Source organism: Trachinotus anak, unplaced genomic scaffold (genome assembly GCF_046630095.1).
Source record: "Trachinotus anak isolate AG129_WGS33_773 ecotype Australia unplaced genomic scaffold, CSIRO_AGI_Tana_v1 ptg000010l, whole genome shotgun sequence".
Lineage (NCBI taxonomy): Eukaryota > Metazoa > Chordata > Actinopteri > Carangiformes > Carangidae > Trachinotus > Trachinotus anak.
In genome coordinates this window covers 27428424-27446150 of record NW_027273861.1, presented here as the reverse complement: position 1 = coordinate 27446150, position 17727 = coordinate 27428424, and the positions used below count along the sequence as shown (strand labels likewise).

The following is a 17727-nucleotide window of genomic DNA, read 5'->3' as shown; positions in this document are numbered from 1 at the left end:
CTAGCCCTAATTTCCTCTCAAGACCTCTGGCGTTAGAGCTGCGGGGACGCGCAGGCAGAGATCCTGGGCGAGGAGAAACTGGGGCAATTAGCGCGTACCAGCACCAGCCCGCACGGCTTTGCACGGTTACTCTGCGGAGGATAGTGCATCCTGTCGGCGGTGTGATGTGTCCGGAGAGGAGCGGTGTGTGAGGGCAGAGCGGATGGGAGCGCACACGGTTCTCGCCGCGGCCGCTCCGTGCTCTCCCGTCGGCGCGTCTCTCCGTCTCCGTGAAGCCGCCACAGAGCGCCCGCCGATGCCCGCCCTCCTCTCCGCCGCCCTGCTGCACCCACCGCCGGGTATTTGTCCGAGCCTTCATTACATAACTCGGCGTCTTTCTCGCCTGCACTGACTTCATTCTGCCAGAGCCAGGAGCGAGGAGGATAACCGCGTCTTTTTACCGCCCCAGCGGCAGCAGCAGGCGACGACGCGGCGGTGGCGGCGGTCCAAGCAGGATTTAAACCCGGGCAGCGCTGCCTTCTGCTTTCGTGGACTGAAGGGACTAGGAGGAGGACACACAAAGGGTGGAAACCTGAGTCCAGCGGTGATGAGAACTCACCCCGAGTGGATTTCGCTGGTGTGCTGCCAGAAGCATCTGGAAAGGATAACACAGGGATACACTCCCCCTTCAGAGGATAATTCACATCTCAGACATTTCAGTGCTTCAGTTCTGTGGCTGCTGAGTGATTCTTTTAGCTTGTGTTTTCATGTGAAATTGGCTTAATCACACTGGCACTAAAAGCCCCTGCCTCTCCTGAGTGGCACAGTTCGGGTTCATAACCAGATTTCCTCCTGGAACCAGTGGGTTTGGACATGTTGGATAGCCGTGGCCCTCGTGCACACAATACTTGATCAAAGGACAGGAATCATCTCCAAGAAACCACAACAGTAATCCTGCACGGTGTCCTCGTAGCTATGCACTGAAGATGTGTGCAGCCAGGTTCAGTGGCTGCCTCAACGGCTGTGCTGAGGAGGCCGTCGGCGGGGCCGCAGGGGCTGCTGGTCCGGTCGTGGCCTCCAGGATGCTGGACTGGACAGAGGCAGGTCCCCGCATCCTCCACAGCCTGGAGATGGGCACGGTGATGACCGTCTTCTACCAGAAGAAGTCCCAGCGGCCTGAGAGGAGAACGTTCCAGATAAGGCAGGACACACGGCAGATAGTGTGGAGCCGAAACCCTGACAAGATAGAGGGAGAGAGTGAGTATTTTCTAAAATCATGGATGGATTATTGAGAGGGGAGCAGGCACAAGGCCCCCGGACACCCAGGGCCCCTGGGCCTGTGCCACAGCCTCTGTGTGAGGTGCCTAAAGTTAACATTTCATGGTGGAAAGTCACAGAGCTCAGTTAAAAGTAGGGAGGTCATAACTGTGTTTCATTGCTGCTGATCCTGATCAGAGTCAGAACAGTGACATTTTATTAAAATACAGTAACATTAGAAAACAGCTCTTTGTAAAAAAAAAAGTTTAATGTATCTCGGGCTTTGTTTGATGGTTTCCTTTAATATTGCAGAGGAGCATCAGTAACATTATCTGATGTATCTACAAAGATGCAAAATGACTACAGTGTGGTGCAAAATGGCTTCAGAGAGACACAAGATGACTTTAAACAGACAGGAATCAAACACAGAGACGCAGAACAGACCACGGAGACATTACATGACCTCAGATAGAAGCAGAGTGACTAAAAAGAGATCAAAAATTATAACAGACAAAAAACAACAGGTTTACACATCTGTGCTGCTGTATGCTGTTGCTCAGTTACATGTCCTGACTTGACCAGTCACTCTTTGCATCATTTACTGTCACAGATTCTGTATCAGAAGAAGCTGAAATGTCAGCAGAGTCCCAGGTGTCTGAGAACATGCTGACAAATACAGAACAGAGCACCAAGGAACATTTCTCCCTCCGCGTGTGGATGTTTCACTCCGGTGGGTCTCGACCTTTCGTGGCTCGTGAACCTTCAAAATAAACAACTGGTTAATTCTGACAAAAGTTGTGAGCGGTTCAGCTGAAGAATTGACTTGAGAAACAGATATTTCAGATGCAGATGTGTCAGAATTTCACCAGATAAAAGGAGGGACACACTACAGGGAGTCATTCTGATGGACTGACTCTATAAAACATGCACACATAAGAAAGTAAGACTGGGTTTTATTTTTTTAATTCATTAATTATCCTTTAATCAGATATTTATTGATTTTTAAACCACAATTTACCAATTTCAGACTCTTGCATTCAGGTTCATTTCTTTACAGCTGCTTATGAAAACATTTAGTTTTTTAAAAGAAATCTTAACAAAATGACCCAAACTCAAGGCCCAGCTTTCAGCCATACATCATGGTCTTCATCAGTGGATCAAGTTGTAACAGGCGGTTGTATATGGTATCATATATTGTATATGTGTCTGAAGTTCCACTCTGCGGTCACATGATGACAACTCTCCTCCATTATCTGAGGAAGATCATATGATGTGGTTGAAAGCTCTGGAAAAGAACAAATACTGCTTCCAAAGTAAAGAATTCACTACATGCTCAAAACTAGAAAGGCACTCAGAGAGCACAGACCTGCACCAAGGCCAGTGCCAAACAACACACACCAGACTTCAGAGAAGAAAATTCAAATTCATAGTAAATGATCCAGATCTGCCCCAAAATTTAATGGGTTCTTCATCTGCCCAGGACCCATCACGCCCCCAAATTCAGTGCCCATCGGCTCAGTGCTTCTTGTGTAATCCTGCTGACAAATAAGCAAACAAAAACAGACTTGGTGGAGGTAAAAAGGTCTTGTTTTGGTTTTGGTTCTTAAACAGGACAGAATTAATTCACAACCTCAGCATCTAAAACCAAAACTCTCTCTGCTGCTGGACGCGTGTTTTTGTGATTTGGGTGAACTGGCCCTTTAAAAGAACATGCATATTATTTTGTTTTTATCCTTTCTCTGTGTATGTGACATATTGCTGTGGTAGGCTGCCCCCCCCCCCCCCCCCCCCAAACGATCCTGCAGCCGAGGCGCTGTCATGGGGTCCTCAGTTGGACAGACAGATCACGACCCTGTGACCTCAGCTTCCTCCATGTCAGACTCGCAGTAACTCTCCAGACGGAGTAGCATGCATGCTGCTGCCACATGGGTCCCAGGTCCTCGCCCAGCCCCGAGCTTCCTGTCTGTCTGCCTGACACGCCACGGGCCTGACTGGCTGACTGACTGGTTGATTATGGGCTGGAGAGGAGCACAGTGGCAGTGGTAAACGTGAAGCAGCGGGCTGTTGATGTTGTCGTGAACCGGCCTGTCGGAGCACCGCTCGGCCTGTCTGGGGTGTGGAGGCTATTGTCTGTGCCCTGGATTTTTTTGTGGCCTGGGGGAGGATTTCTTTCAGTGTCTGTTAGCGGCGAGAAAAGTTATGGCATTCACTGGCATGATAGAGTTTCCTTCTGTCTGCCATGTGTTATCCTAACTCCCTGACTTTATGGTAGCACACTGTAAAAAAAAAAAAAAAAAAAAAAAAAAAGCCTCCACCCGAATGAGATAGAAATAGTTTTACTGACAGGGTTTGTTTTTCCATCGCCCGACTGAGGGTGATTCTTTTTGCTGTTGACAAACTTCTTCTCCTTCTCTTCGCTGAATGTCAGACACACATGCAAATCCACAAAACACAAGGAGATGAAGAAAAGATACACATACACATCATGAAGAAACACACTGTTTGCACAGAAAACACAACTGAACACACTGCAGACACGAGACAATGCCATGATTACAGCTGGCTACACTTTGCTCACTAACACAGGCTTTATCTTAAGCTAAGTGGTTAACTGTGTGAAACTGTCTGTTGATTTGATGTCAGTGTCTAGTTTGAGGCTAATGCTGCAGTAGGTGTATAGAAAAGACTTGATCATATCAAAACTTTCAGCATCTTCAGTTTGTTTCTGTGTTGTTGTCAAATTGAGTTTTTTTGCATGCATGTTATGAATGTTGGGCTCTCAGGGCCACTGTAGGCTTCTCCTCTTTCCCATTCTTCCTTGTATTTCCTCTCTATGGAAGCTCAGAGACTAATGACCGCCGCACACAAGTGGGTGTTATTTCTGCTCAGGGAGCCTTGTCAATTATTTATCCATAATCATAAACCGCACAAATGGCGCCTTTGCTAATCCAGCAGGCAGCACTGCGAGCCTGAGCTTGTACGAAACCACAGCAAACACCTACACCGCTCAATCACAGCAGATCCACACAATACCACACCGGTGGAAACACTGCTCTCACACAAAACACACACAGATGCACACACACGCTTTCATAACCCACAAATGCCCCTTTACAAACAACCTCCCTCTGGACAGACCCACCAAGTACATTCCAGGAACTCAGTGGGTCTCTCCTTCACTTAATCTCCCACAGCTCTATCTCTCAGCTTCTCCCTCCTCCTCCTCCTCCTCCTCCCCCCTCGCCTCTCCATTTTCATCCTCCAGCTGTTCTTTCCCAATTTCCTCCCCCCCACACACTCACCTTAACAACCTTCTCAATCACAAGATTTTCACTGACCTCCTACTTTCTCACTCTTTTCTTTCACTTTCTTTTTGAGTTTCAAGGTCATTCATCTGATGCTTTGGTCTTTTGTTCGGAGAAATCTCACTCATATTTATCTAACTGACCCCCTCGCTCGGTCTCCTCCTCCTCCTCCTCCTCTCTCCTCCCCCTTCTCTCTCGCTTTTCCTTCCTTTTTGTTTTTGTTGCCTGAAACATTTTTCCTGCTGTTTGCTTGAAAATAAAGTTTCTCCCTCACTTTTGCCACACACACTTCAGATCAGTGTTTTTCTTTGAGATGAGCGCTTTGCAAACGCTGGGGACATTAAATCCTGTGGCACAGGAAGTGTGGAGTTATCAGGGAGTGTCTCTCTTCCTGTCTCAGATTGAAGAACTCAAAACAAAAGGCCCAGCATCTTCTGCAGGAAGCGGAGACATGGACCACAAATGAGGCGCTGGATGCCTCTGATACTTTAAGTGGTTTGCATCAATAGCGACTTATTTAAAGCAGGGCTGCAGCTAACGATTATTTTTCATTTACGATGTGCTGATCATTTTTCCCAATTCATTGATTAGTTGTTTGGTTGGTAAAATATAGGAAAACAGTGATAAATGAACATAATATTCTCCCAGAATAGCTTTTTGTATTTGACCAATAGTCCAAAAACCCAAATATATTTAGTTTACTGTAACATAAGAAGCTGGAACTGTCAAATGTTTGATATTATTATGATGAATTGATTAACAGAATAGTTGCAAATCATTTTTATTTTGATCAGTTAATTGATTCATTTTTTTATCTCTAATTTAAGCACAGTTAGGTTTAAACAAAGCTTAACTGTAAAATAAACCATAGTATTATCAAACATCCCATCACCTCCCCGCGGGGGTGCCTCAAGGCTTGGTGCTGGGGACCCTTCTCTTTGCAACAAACACCACTTACTTTGATCCGCCTGCATGGCTTCTCATAACACTGCTACGCTGACGACACCCAGCTATACCTTTCATTCCTGCCAGATGACTCCACGGCCTCTGTGCGGATCTCGGCTTGTCTCTCAGACGTAACCAGATGGATTAAGGAACACCACTTTCAGCTAAACCTCTCTAAGCCTGAACTCTTGGTCTTGGTTTTAATTTGAAACTATGGATAAAGTGGAGACATGTTTAATCATCTGAATGTGTTTTTCTTACTTTATAGCAAGTCTTTGGTTTCATTTATTCCTGTACAAGAAGATTCTGTACGATATTAGTTGGCCATCTGCTCAACTAATGCAATTGCAACACTCACCATCATATGTACATATCCTACACTACTGTCCGACTGAAAGTCAGCAGTTCTGTTTCCCTAGATCAGCAAATACTGGCCACTGTACTTTCACTACTTTTTATGTTTGTATGATAAACCCATTGTCCATGCTTAAATTTATTTTTAAAATTGTACTTATGAAGTTTTGTGCTCCAGAGTTGACACTAATCCAAGTTTAGTCAGTCTTGGTTGGTGAAACCCACTTTTAACTACTGCTCTCCCTGCTTTAATTAACTTCTTTATTTCATAGCTTTTCATCCATCCATCCATCCACCCACCCACTCTCTAACCTCTTCTTTTTCATTCCTCTCTCTCTTCCTTCGCATTTCTGTGTCTTTCTGTAAAACCCTCCATGCCATCTGGCCGGGAGTGATGTCACCAGCTGTACCAGGAACAGTTTGTTTCACTGGAAGTGCACTGCAATTATCAACGGCTGGTGGTTTCAGGTCAGCAGTGCACACAACTGCTCAGACTGAACCCTCATTCAGTCCGAGCAGTTTCTGTGCAGCACTGAGATCTGATCGGGAGAAAGAAACGTGGTCGGTTTACGAGCTTCTCTGATGATAAAACGGACGTCAATGCAACGTCCTCATCTCCTTTATTTCCACGAGGCTGTTGACAGTATCTTAACTCTGATGTCTCTCCAGTTGGCCCTGAGTGTTGTCTCCCCTCACCTCTCCCCTCCTGTTATGTTCATCAAAGTTTACTTCATGCCGTTCTCCAAAGCAGTTCCCTGTCTTTATCTCAACCATGTTTACAGCCTGGACCAGGATTAAAGGCCACAGTGGGAGGAATCATGCTAAGTGTGTGTGCGTGTTCAGTCTTTTCTGTGCTCTCCTTATCTATCAGTGTCTGTGTGCTGTGGAGTGAGACAGGCAGGGTGTGCGTGGTAAAATGCAGAGCAAAGTGTGACGTTTAGCAAGTTGTTTGTGTTATTGTCCAACGTCCAGACTAAAAGGGCAGGAAGTAATAAAGGGGAAGACCAGAGAAAAAACAAATACAAGGTTTCGGGGTATTTTTAATATTAGTGTGAGAGGAAAATGAGTCAGTTTGTCCAAAGCTAACGGCCTTGTTAGGGCTGGATATCGTTAGATACCAGCTGGTACTTGTTTCTGAAAGTGTAGCAAAATTATTGTTTAGTTTCAGAAAAATATTGTGATTATAATTGTGGCAGTTGTAATGTTCACAGTAGAAATATGTTGGTGACATAACAAAGGAAGGTGTCCTTGCACGCATTCTATTGGCCAGCGCCGTGGGTTACCAGGTGACATCAAGTTGTGGCAAAATCACAAAAGTTAGTAAAACTTTTTACCAATCCATTAGAAGGGTTTTCTGATGAATCAAAGAATATGTTTTTAGATTTTCTTACTCTCAGCAAATCCACTGAAATGACCAAAACCAACAATGTGTTAGTCCGTCTCACTGCTGTTACTGACTTTCCTACCCTGTCTGTGGCTCTCTGCTCTAAGCCCATTGGTTCCTACCACAGATGTTTGGTATGTAGTTTCATTTAAAAAAAAAACCTCTAATTTCCTAAAACAGCTGCTCACTGTAGCTTCTAGCAAACAAGCAGGAGGAAGTAGTTTATTGAGGACTATTTTCAGTGGCGGATTAATCCACATTTGGTGTTTTACTGATTATTTCCAGCAGTGTGTTCACGCTAATGAAAGAACATGTCCCAGCTCAACACTGTGGCTCACTGATGCATTTTTAATAGCATTTGGAAACAATGGAGCTCTATGGCCAAGAGGAATGAGACATATCAGGCTCTGGACAAACAGACAGTACTTATTTTGATTAAATTAGAGTTAGTTTAGTTTTTTAATGGGATTTGTTGAAAATAATAAAAATACAGAATATCACCTTAAGTTTACCTTAAGGTCATCAGGTAGTTACTGTGCCACAGACTGTTCTTTATTTGAATACTGTGCCGCAGGGATGAAGCATATTTGTAGGTTAACCCAGATGTTGGCGTCCCTCTGGTTCCCTCCACAAAAAGCCAAAGGGATTTTTACATGGCTGTTTGGATTACTGCAGGAAATAAACTCTGTGACAAACAACAGTTTATGATCCTGACAGTTTTTATTCAGCAGGATAATCTTCACTAATGACTCCACTTTATGATGTTTGAAGCATAAATACAATCAGCAGCAGTAAAAAGCTCATGTTAGGCTATAAACCAACTACACCACGGTCACATGACTTCAACGTCACCACCACTAAACTACAACTTGTAGTTTGGTTTTAGCTCTGAGCTCTTCTGCAAATGGATGGACATGTTTAATGTCCTCGACGTTTAGCGGTTGTTAAACTCAGCAACCGTAAAAGCTTAAAGAAATCAGGACTGAGGTATTTACTGATGTATTTTATGTCTTAGAATAAAATGTGAAAATGTCTTGAGCTTGTGTTAACCACAGACCTTAGTGCAGTAACCAAAGACACATTCAAAAAACCCATAGACTTCAGGATGAGGGAACTGGAAGTGCTAACATGCTAACTCATTTCTGCCTTTTAGGACTCATTCCCGCAGCGCTCTATTCGTTTAGAATTTACTTAAAAAACTTAAAAAAGACGAGGTCATCTTTGGGGGAGAAGTCAGACAGTTTCAGTTACGTGTTCATCTACTGCCCCACCCCCCACCCCCCACTCCCCCTCCCTCAGTAAAGTATGGACACGTTTCCATCTGAGGATAATGGCGTTCTCTCTTAATCTCATGCCAAACGTGCTGCCTGTCATCTCCACATGCAGGAGCCTCAGATAGGAACCAGATTCCTCCTCTTGGCTCTTGATTCAGGATTATATACAACCTGCTGAGGATGGCTGGCTCTGACTCGAGTAACGGACAACATCAGGTTTGGGTTGTTTTCTCTGTCCTCCTGTTGTCCTCCTGTTGGACTGATAACTTTGTCCCAGTGGGGAATGTTGATATCAAACAGGAGAACGTCTCTATTCTCTCAACTATTCCTGTTTTCATTTGGTGGACAAGAGCACCAGGCTTATAAGAGTCAGTTTAAGTGTGTGTGTGTGTGTGTGTGTGTGCTATATTAGGTCTGTGTTTGGTGTGTGAATGCCAGAGCATCTATGAGTGTGTGTGTTTGCATCTGTTATGTCAATAAACCAGGGTTTTCTTTGTGGGTGTGTCGACTGGTGAAAGTGTGAAAGTGGAGTCCAGAGTTTACGTCATCCTCTGTGGTCAGTCGCCCGACTTCACCACCCTGGTAACCCTTCCCATGCAACAGAAGCTCTCAGTTATGGGTAATTTATGTTCAAATTAGTCACTGAACGTGAGATATGTGGACGAAACTTGCCACAAGTGCAGATTGTAACCATTTAAATGTTTTTTTTTTTCTTTACACTTAGTAGAAATAAGTGTTATCACTAGATTTGTAACAAAAATCAGGTTTGGACCTAAAAACAAATATTCTTTTTTAAGTTGAGATATATTCTGACTGTTGTTCAACAAAAAAGAAGAATTATAAAGCAAGATCAGAGCTGAATTTGTGCTGGAAATTTAAAAATGTTGCCCTTCTTAGTGATAAAAACTGTTCAGGTGGTAAACAAATGCCAAACTCAATCAATCGCAAAAAATATGCCTTATAAAACTTTAAAATCCTCTTATAATCTACACACAAAGTCCTTCATGTAGATGTGCAGTTCCTTAAATATCTGAGTTTAATGCTGATTTCTCTTGATGGAAAGTTTAATGGAAGTAAACATTAAAAGTTGATTTAGTAAAATTAGTCAAAGTGCACGTTTAGACCTTTAAAATTATATTTGAGTCTTTACAAGAGGTAGAAACAGCTGATATCTCATATTTCTTTGCATGTACATCCTGTCACAAAAAAAAACATAAATACAACTCATGCAATAAAAATTTCCTGGGAAAAAAAAATGCCATTAATGAAAGATTTAAAAAGTTTAAAGAAATGTTAAACACAATCAAGCACACAAACTTTGATCTTACACATGCACACTTTCCTCTAAATATCTAAACGTTATATCACGGGACAAGTCAGCTCAGTTTGTGCCTCTCTTATATTATCGATACACGTGAGGCACAGAGATGAGCGTCATTAATTGTTCTGAGGTGCATGACCGTGTCAGAGGCTTTGTGAGGCTGGATGAAAAGTTAAAGTGTGGGATCTGAAATCTCTTCGTCTGCCTCGTCCAGTTGGTTGTTGAGTTGAGATATTTTAGTCTGGTGGACTGACAGACCCGTGGCTGAAAACACAGCAGGTTGTTAAACAACACTCACCACTGTGTTGAATTTATTTCCAGAATCTTCAAAGTCTCTTTTCAACAACAGGATGAAAAAATATTTTTCTGCCACACAATAAAAAAGATTTCAAAACCACTAAACTCCCAAAGTTACATCTGTTTTTCCTGATCCACAGCTGTAAATGACACAGCTTGTATTTGTCTATATTAATGTTACTTTATATTGTTTCATGATTTTATACAAAATTAAACATTTAAAGGTCTTATTTGAAGTGTTCATCAGAAGATATGTTTGTGGTTTTAAGAACCAAAAACCATCTCAGTCTAGTTTTACATCTCCTCTCTCAGGCTTCTCTCTGGAGCTGACAAAAAGTCAGTGAGCCAATCAGAAGAGAGGATCTGAGCCTCTCTTGGGAAATAGAACTACAGGTTACAAATCAGTCCTTTTTTATTATGCGATGGACAGAAACACCTTCGAAGATTCTGTAAATATCTTTAAAACAGTGTAAACATTGTTAAACAACCTATGTATTTCAAAGATGGCTGGTTATTTTTCAAAAAACTGACTTCAGAGGCAGAAACTGGAGGAAGGAGGAGAACCGACCTCAATAAACACAAGTTAATAAAGATACAATCAGTAAAATAAAGTTATTAAAACTGTTAATCATGAACACAGTTTTTACAGCTTCATTTTGGTCTTAAATGGATCAAACTCAGTTGTTTTCCCTTTTAAAGTGACTTGTTCCATCAGAGGGTTCTGAGCTTAAAGGTTTTTTCTGATTCTTCTTCCAAATAAATGTGAAGCAAAAGTTGCAGAAAGCGACTGTTTGTTTGGCTGCTGCTGCTAAAAAACCTCTGCAGACATTTAGCAGCATCCTGCCACCGACAGCTGAAACGTTTGTGTGTGTGTGTGTGTGTTTTCTGGGCTCTCACACACTGTCCATTTGTTCAGCTCTCCGGCAGCAGCTTTCTGTGTGTTTGGCAGGGAAATGAACAACGAGCCAAAGTGTGATTTATGGTGGTGAATATTTGTGTTCATGCAACACTATCCTTCCTTCCTCCCTCTCTCCCTCCCTACAGTCGACATTCGTGAGATCCGGGAGCTGCGGTTGGGGAAGGGCTCCCGTGATTTTGAGCGCTACCCAGAGGAGGCTCGTAAACTGGACTCTGCCCACTGCTTCATCGTGCTTTATGGCCTGGAGTTCCGCCTCAGGACGCTCAGTGTGGCCGGTCAGTGTGTGTATATACTGCACTGTATAGTGTGTGTGTGCTAGAGGTTAAAGGTCACACAACATCCCTGTTTCCTTTAAAGAAAATCTGATAAGTTAATACAATGAATTTAACTTTCATCTGTCTCTTTATTTCCCCTAAAGCACAATGTTTATTATTATTAATATTCTATATTTGTCTTATTGTCAAATTTCCAATTAAAAGACCAAAACCTACAATGTATCAGGACCGCAAACACCTCACAAACGTGTAGTTTCATTTTTAAAAAGCCCCAGTAGTTTCTTTAAACATAGATTTTAACAAACAAACAGGAGAAAATAGTGCATTCGTTGGGGACTATTTTCAGCGGCGGATTAATTCAGATTTGGTGCTTTAGTGGGAATATCAGAGAATAAAGCAGAAAGAAGATAATTAAATCAGTTAAATCCTCTCTTTTTATGTGTTTATAGCAACTTTCCAATCATCCTGATGAGAAATTAGATCATCCCAGTTTTGCTCAGCTTGTCCAGGAAAACAATTATCACTGTCAGAAACCTCTTCTCCCTCTTTGTCTGTGACTTTGCAGCCTTCAGCGAAGAGGAGGTCAACATGTGGATCACTGGCCTCAACTGGCTGATGGTTGACACTCAGAGAGCGCCGGCACCGCAGCAGATAGACAGGTGAGCGCGTCTGTCAGAGCCGCAGGTTCAATCTCCGACTCCGGTCAGATTTAAGGGGCTAGAAATCCCCTCACACGTCTCTGACATCGGAACTGGGGAGGCTACATCCGGACACATGCAGCGGTTATCCAGATGTGCAGAGGTGATGCACTGAGCAGGATTTGAAGGATTTGAGTCCCTTTGAGGAGGAACTGTTCAAAAATATGTGCTGTGGTCCCCAGTTTGGACAATTCATCGAATCTTAATGGTCGTCGTGGCGGCTGGCTTTTCACCCAGGCTCTGATAGGTCATTTCCAGCGTACCTCGTCCCGTTAGGCCCCGTTATTCAAGAGCTTCTCTCAGATTAAAGTCACAGCTGTGTAGTAACAAGGATAATGATGTCCTTTATTCGTGGTGTCTTTCAAAACAAAATAACAAACATGGATAAGTGGAGTTTTAGAAGTTTAATTAACAGTTAGACAGCCAATTAAAATGCCAATATAAAATAAAATACAACAAATTAAGATGAAATAGTGACTGAATGGCTGAGATGTTTATTTGTGTGTTTATAAATCAGCGGCTGACGCTCTCCTACACCCTCTGTATGTGTGATGAAGTGATATCACATCAGAAGAAGCAGCGACCCGGTCTGGAGAGGAAGTCGCTGGTCGGGAGAAGTAGACAAATATTTGTTTAGGGCTGAAAATATTTACTCCAGATGAATGTGCGGAGGCAGGTCTTGGCTTCCGTGGTGAGAGCGGGAGAACAGAGAGAGGTTGTGAGGGCGTGTGGGAGAAAGACAGGAGTTTTGTTGTCGACCTAATGTGAGCGGTATATGTTTGGAAATGGTCAGCGGAAACTAAAATTGCTAATCTTGTCTGTTTATGACGGTTGTGTAAACTGTTTAGGAAGTGGATTCATCGGCTGAATGTTGTTTTTTTTTTTACAGGATTTGAAAAATATAAACAGACCATAATTCGCACTTCAATATCTCAGTATTTCCCGCCCTTCTAGTAATCTAGTAATACAGCAGCAATTCTTTCTCCAAATGAGGATAAAACAGTTTTGCACCTTTTCCACAGCAACATTCAACATCTGGACCCATATTTCTCCTGAGTGTGGACGTTAGTTAGCCTAGCTCTCTAAAGTTAGCACCAATTCCCACTGGACTGAATGTTATTTCAACACCTGCCGAGTCGTCAGCAGCTCCCACGCACTCGGTGCTGTGTGCAGCCTGTATCATAGAGAGGAGGTTGTCTGTCTATTGTTGGCTCTCGTTCTGTCATGGGTCCACATATGATGATGGAAAATGACACAGCTGCATGTTACCCTGTGATTCAGGTCACAACAGGGAGCATTTGTACAGAGAGCTGGAGGTTTTTATTTCAGGCGCTTCCTGGTTTGTAAAAATCCCTTTAATTTTTCCCATAGACAATTTTAGGTGATTCATAGTTGTACAAGTACAAAGGATTAACAACTGTGCTAGAAAATAACAGATTATGATGTTGTGGAAACTGATCTAGAGTCTGCAGCTTAAGGGTCCCATATGTTACACTTTTCCTGTGTTTTATTTGAAGTGTTGATCTCCATGGGAAAATATATTAGTGGTTTTTAGAAACAAAAACCATCTCAGTGTAGTTTTACATCTCCTCTCTCAGGTGGCGGGTCCCGGCAGGGTAGTTATAGTATAATACAGGCTGTGTGCATTTCTCTGTGGACTGAGGCTTTGATACTTTCACAGCATTAATATAGAACCTAGACCTGCTTTATAATAGAAAAACACTCGGACATCTACCTTTATACTATATGGGATCTTTAAATTAATTTACTTTTGGATTCTGGGTCAATTTTGGATCAATACAGGAACTGTGGTGGCTTGTTTTATTCAAAAATTCAACAATGAATCGTTTTAAATCCACTCCTGCTCTTGCTTTGTGCATCTGACTGGCTTAGCAACCGTGGCCCAGACTCTTGGGTAATGTAGTGTTTAAACCTGTCTGGAATTAAACCAATGGACAAAACATGAGCCAGATTTCTTCAGTGCCGTGCAGGACACTTCAGCAGTGGACTTTAATCTCAGTAATAATCGCCTCTTGTTTTTCTCCATCCCTCCCTCTGTAGGTGGCTGAGGAAACAGTTTGAAGTCATGGACAGGAACCACGAAGGCAGGTGGGTGACTCGCCACAGACACGTCATCACCCGATCGTAGCCTTTTCACAGCAGCCTGTGATGGATGCTCATTGGCTCGGTCCTGTCACAGCAGGTGGAAAGTAGAAAGGTGATACCAGATCCAGATGTCATCAAAGGGCTTGTTACCCCCCCTGTAGGGGATCTGCCCTGACCTCAACACGCCACACACTGAGCCTCCACATCTCGTGTTAATAAGTCCAGGCTTCTGTTTGGGTGGAAGCTGCTCCAGGACAAACAGCCTGCCACTGCCTGATAAGGAACAGGAAGTGATGCGATGGGCTGGGAGAGGGCAACTTCCTGTCTCTTGTGAAAATAGTAACAGTAACAGTAGCTCGACAGAGGGAAGAGGGAGGAGAGACCGATCAGACCTGGCAGTGACACCAGTCGGTCGTTGACCCCAAAAGATCCTCCCTCACGCCTCACAGCAACGACCTGGATTTTTTTTTTCCTACCTGCCTTTCTTGTTTCCTTCCTCATTCAGTTACTGACGGCCGATGGTCGTGTGTGTTTTCTTAATCAACTGAAGTGATTATCCATGTGCTGTTTGTCCTAGAAAAAAAAAGATGTCGAGGTAAAGACATCAGCAACTCCACAAACGCAACAACTTATCTGCAAAAATACCCTTTGCTTGATAAAACCAGAGAAGCATTTTAAAGACTTCTTGTCTGTGTCGGCTTCAAAAATTGAGGTTAAAAGTTCGTGGAAACAGCTCAACTTTTGCACCAACTCTGACAACAAAGTTGTGGGCAGACTCTATCAGCTGCTGTAGATCATGTAACTTGAGTGAAAGCTTCCGAGCGGCTCCTAAATACATTTGTCGACTCCAGTCTCAAATAGTCAAGAATGAACTTTTAAGCTCAACAAGGTTGACACGACTTGACACAATGCCAGATGTCAAAAGAGTCGGAAGCTTTTGGGAAATTATGTTAAAAAGGTCGATTTTTTTTAAACCTATTTTCTGAAGTTGGTTTCCTTAAAATGTTCACTTAAGTATTTAAGTGAACATTTATTCAGTTATACATAAGGAATCACTGAAAGTAAGTTAAACCGAGGCACAAAATACCTTAGCAACCAAACCAAGGAAAAAAACTAAAGTCTGACTCTATCTTAACAGCAACATGGGAGCAACGTGAAGTTCCTGTCAAAACAACAGCAGCACGAGATAGCGGCGCAATGCTTTAATGTTACCAGCTTCCCAAAAGTGATCACAAGCAAATACCAGCAAACAAACAGTCTCCATGGAAACAGTAGAATTTTACCGCCATAAAATATCTTTCACTGCTGCAAATTACTTAACTAAGAAAACCTTTTAAGAGATTCTGTGCAACACCCTTAGGTAACTCCCTCAGCTAAGGACAAATCATGCTTAAGTAGAAAACAAAAGGTGTTCTGTGCAACTGGCCCCTGGACACTAGTTTTTATTAAACAAACAAGAGGAAATTGTGCATTTGCTGGGGACTATTTTCAGCGGCAGATTAATGCACATTTGTTGCTCTAGTGAGTATTTGATGCAGCAGGATGGTTTGTGTGGAACTGATTCAGTGGAGCTCAATGGCTCAGAAGTATCAGACTGGGACACAGTGAAAATCTTCAGGAGTCTTCTCATCCAGCTTAAACATGAAGGATCCCTCCGCTGACATCAGCTCTTCAAACCATACAGCACCATCTCCTGGTGAAAAGTCACTGTCTCTTTGATAAGAAACTCTTTAAAGGTCTAATTCAATGTTTACTGTGTTCAGACAGACTCTGCTTCAGTTCCTCTCATGCTTCTCTTCTCCTGTTTCCAGTATCACAGTGAAGGACGTGAAAACTCTGCTGCCTCAGATCAACTACAGAGTCCCCAACATGCGTTTCCTCAAAGACAAGCTACAGGTCAGAGCAGAGCGCCACCGTCTTTACGTCCACTCAGGCTGTGTGAATGTGTTTGTTTCCACCTGCAGCTCTTTGCCTCTTTGTGTCACACTGACAGGAGGTGGAGGCCAGGAGCGACCTGTCGTACCCCAACTTTGCACAGCTCTACAGGACACTGATGTTTGACGCACAGAGGAGTGTGAGTGCCAGTTTTGGTTTTGCACACAAAGACAACACACACACACACACACACACACACACTCACTCACTCACTCACTCACAGAATGGTGGAAGAAATAACCCTTAAGTACAGTATTTGAGTGGACCCACCAGCACTTTTACTCCTCACCGCTGCACTCGCACCACACGACGCCACACTGTGAGCTTTAATGTGTATGCTTCACCTGGCTCCCTCCCACCTGTCCGTCACCTGGTTCCTCCCCTTCTGTTCCCAGATTATTGAGCAGCTGGAGCTCTCCTTCCCTCTGCGGTGAGTCCCTCCACCTCCACCTTCACCTCTTCCTCTTCCTCAGTGTCCGCTCCCTCGTCTTCACGTCCCCGCCACCGTCGTCCCTGTAGCCGTCCAGGTTCTCTTTTAAAAGGCGTTTCAGATTATCAGTGTCCCGAGGAAGGTTTTGGCTTGAGAAGCGTTTCCATGTGTTTTTTCCATTTTTAATGGAACTTTAATGTTTTTTTTTCTTGGCTCTTTTCTTAATGTTTCGGGACATTAACCCAAAAAATGGCATAATTAGAACTGGCTCAGGTAGAGTAATGAGTTTAACTGCCAGTCAGACGCTTGTATGTTAATGTGTCATGTCTCCTCACTCGTTCTTTAACTTTGGCTCCACCGCCGTCTGACTTCTTGAAAATGGTTGTGTTTGTAGGAACGTTGACAGACCGGAGCTTTGTCAGATCTCTCTCTACGACTTCCAGAAGTTTTTACAGATGGACCAGAAGGTAAGTGAGCAAATTCAGCCCCCGTCAGCACGACTGCAGAAAGCGCTCTCTAAAATAAAATCTGCTTTGTGCTCACTTCTTTATCTGACTCGTCTCAGGAGTCCTGGGCGTCTGATCTGAGTCGGGTCAGAGAGTTTCTCATGGGGTACATGAGGGGGGGGCCGCAGCCTGAGCCGATGCTGCAGCTGGATGAGGTGAAACGACACACAAACACACACGTGCTCAAAAAACTGAAATAAATGGTGAAGATGTTTTTCGTATTTCCCCGTCTGATCATGTGACTTTGTTTTTCCCAGTTCCTGACGTTCCTGTTCTCCAAAGAGAACTCTGTCTGTGACCCTCGACTTTCACCTGTTGTTCACGACGACATGAAACGGCCCCTGTCTCAGTACTGGATCTCCTCCTCACACAACACGTATGTCTCATAATCCGTCGTCACTGTCCTCAGATCTTCTTTTTTTGAGTTTGTCTCAGTGAACAGATACGAGCATCTCATTGTCTTTAAAGGAGCTTCAGTTGTTGTTATTCTCAAATCTGTGATTTAAACACTCTGCTTCTTCACTGTTGTAGAAACGTCTGATATTGACATAGTTTAGCATAACTGTCAAACCGAGTCTGCAGTTGAAAAGTCTTTAGGAAGGTTCCTGAGTGAATGAAATGACCTGGGAGTATCTGAGCGCTGGCCATGATGAGAGCTGGTCGAATTCTCGGCTCCTGTAGCATAGGAAACACTGGACCTTCCTTCCCACAATTCTTTGCTGCACCAACATTAAAATGATGT

General features: G+C 43.4%; 1 protein-coding gene across 1 annotated transcript in view; it reads left to right on the top strand.

The window, feature by feature from the left end:
* The first annotated feature begins 14 nt into the window (after positions 1–14).
* Positions 15–17727, top strand: part of LOC139626246 (1-phosphatidylinositol 4,5-bisphosphate phosphodiesterase gamma-1-like) — a 29908-nt gene continuing 12195 nt past the window's right edge. Inside the window, exons 1-10 of the mRNA XM_071486526.1 lie at positions 15–1236; positions 11161–11310; positions 11876–11969; positions 14070–14117; positions 15926–16010; positions 16108–16188; positions 16445–16479; positions 16874–16946; positions 17045–17140; positions 17243–17361. Coding sequence (XP_071342627.1) covers positions 966–1236; positions 11161–11310; positions 11876–11969; positions 14070–14117; positions 15926–16010; positions 16108–16188; positions 16445–16479; positions 16874–16946; positions 17045–17140; positions 17243–17361 — 1052 coding nt within the window. The 5' untranslated portion in view covers positions 15–965. The remainder of the gene's footprint in view (positions 1237–11160; positions 11311–11875; positions 11970–14069; positions 14118–15925; positions 16011–16107; positions 16189–16444; positions 16480–16873; positions 16947–17044; positions 17141–17242; positions 17362–17727) is intronic.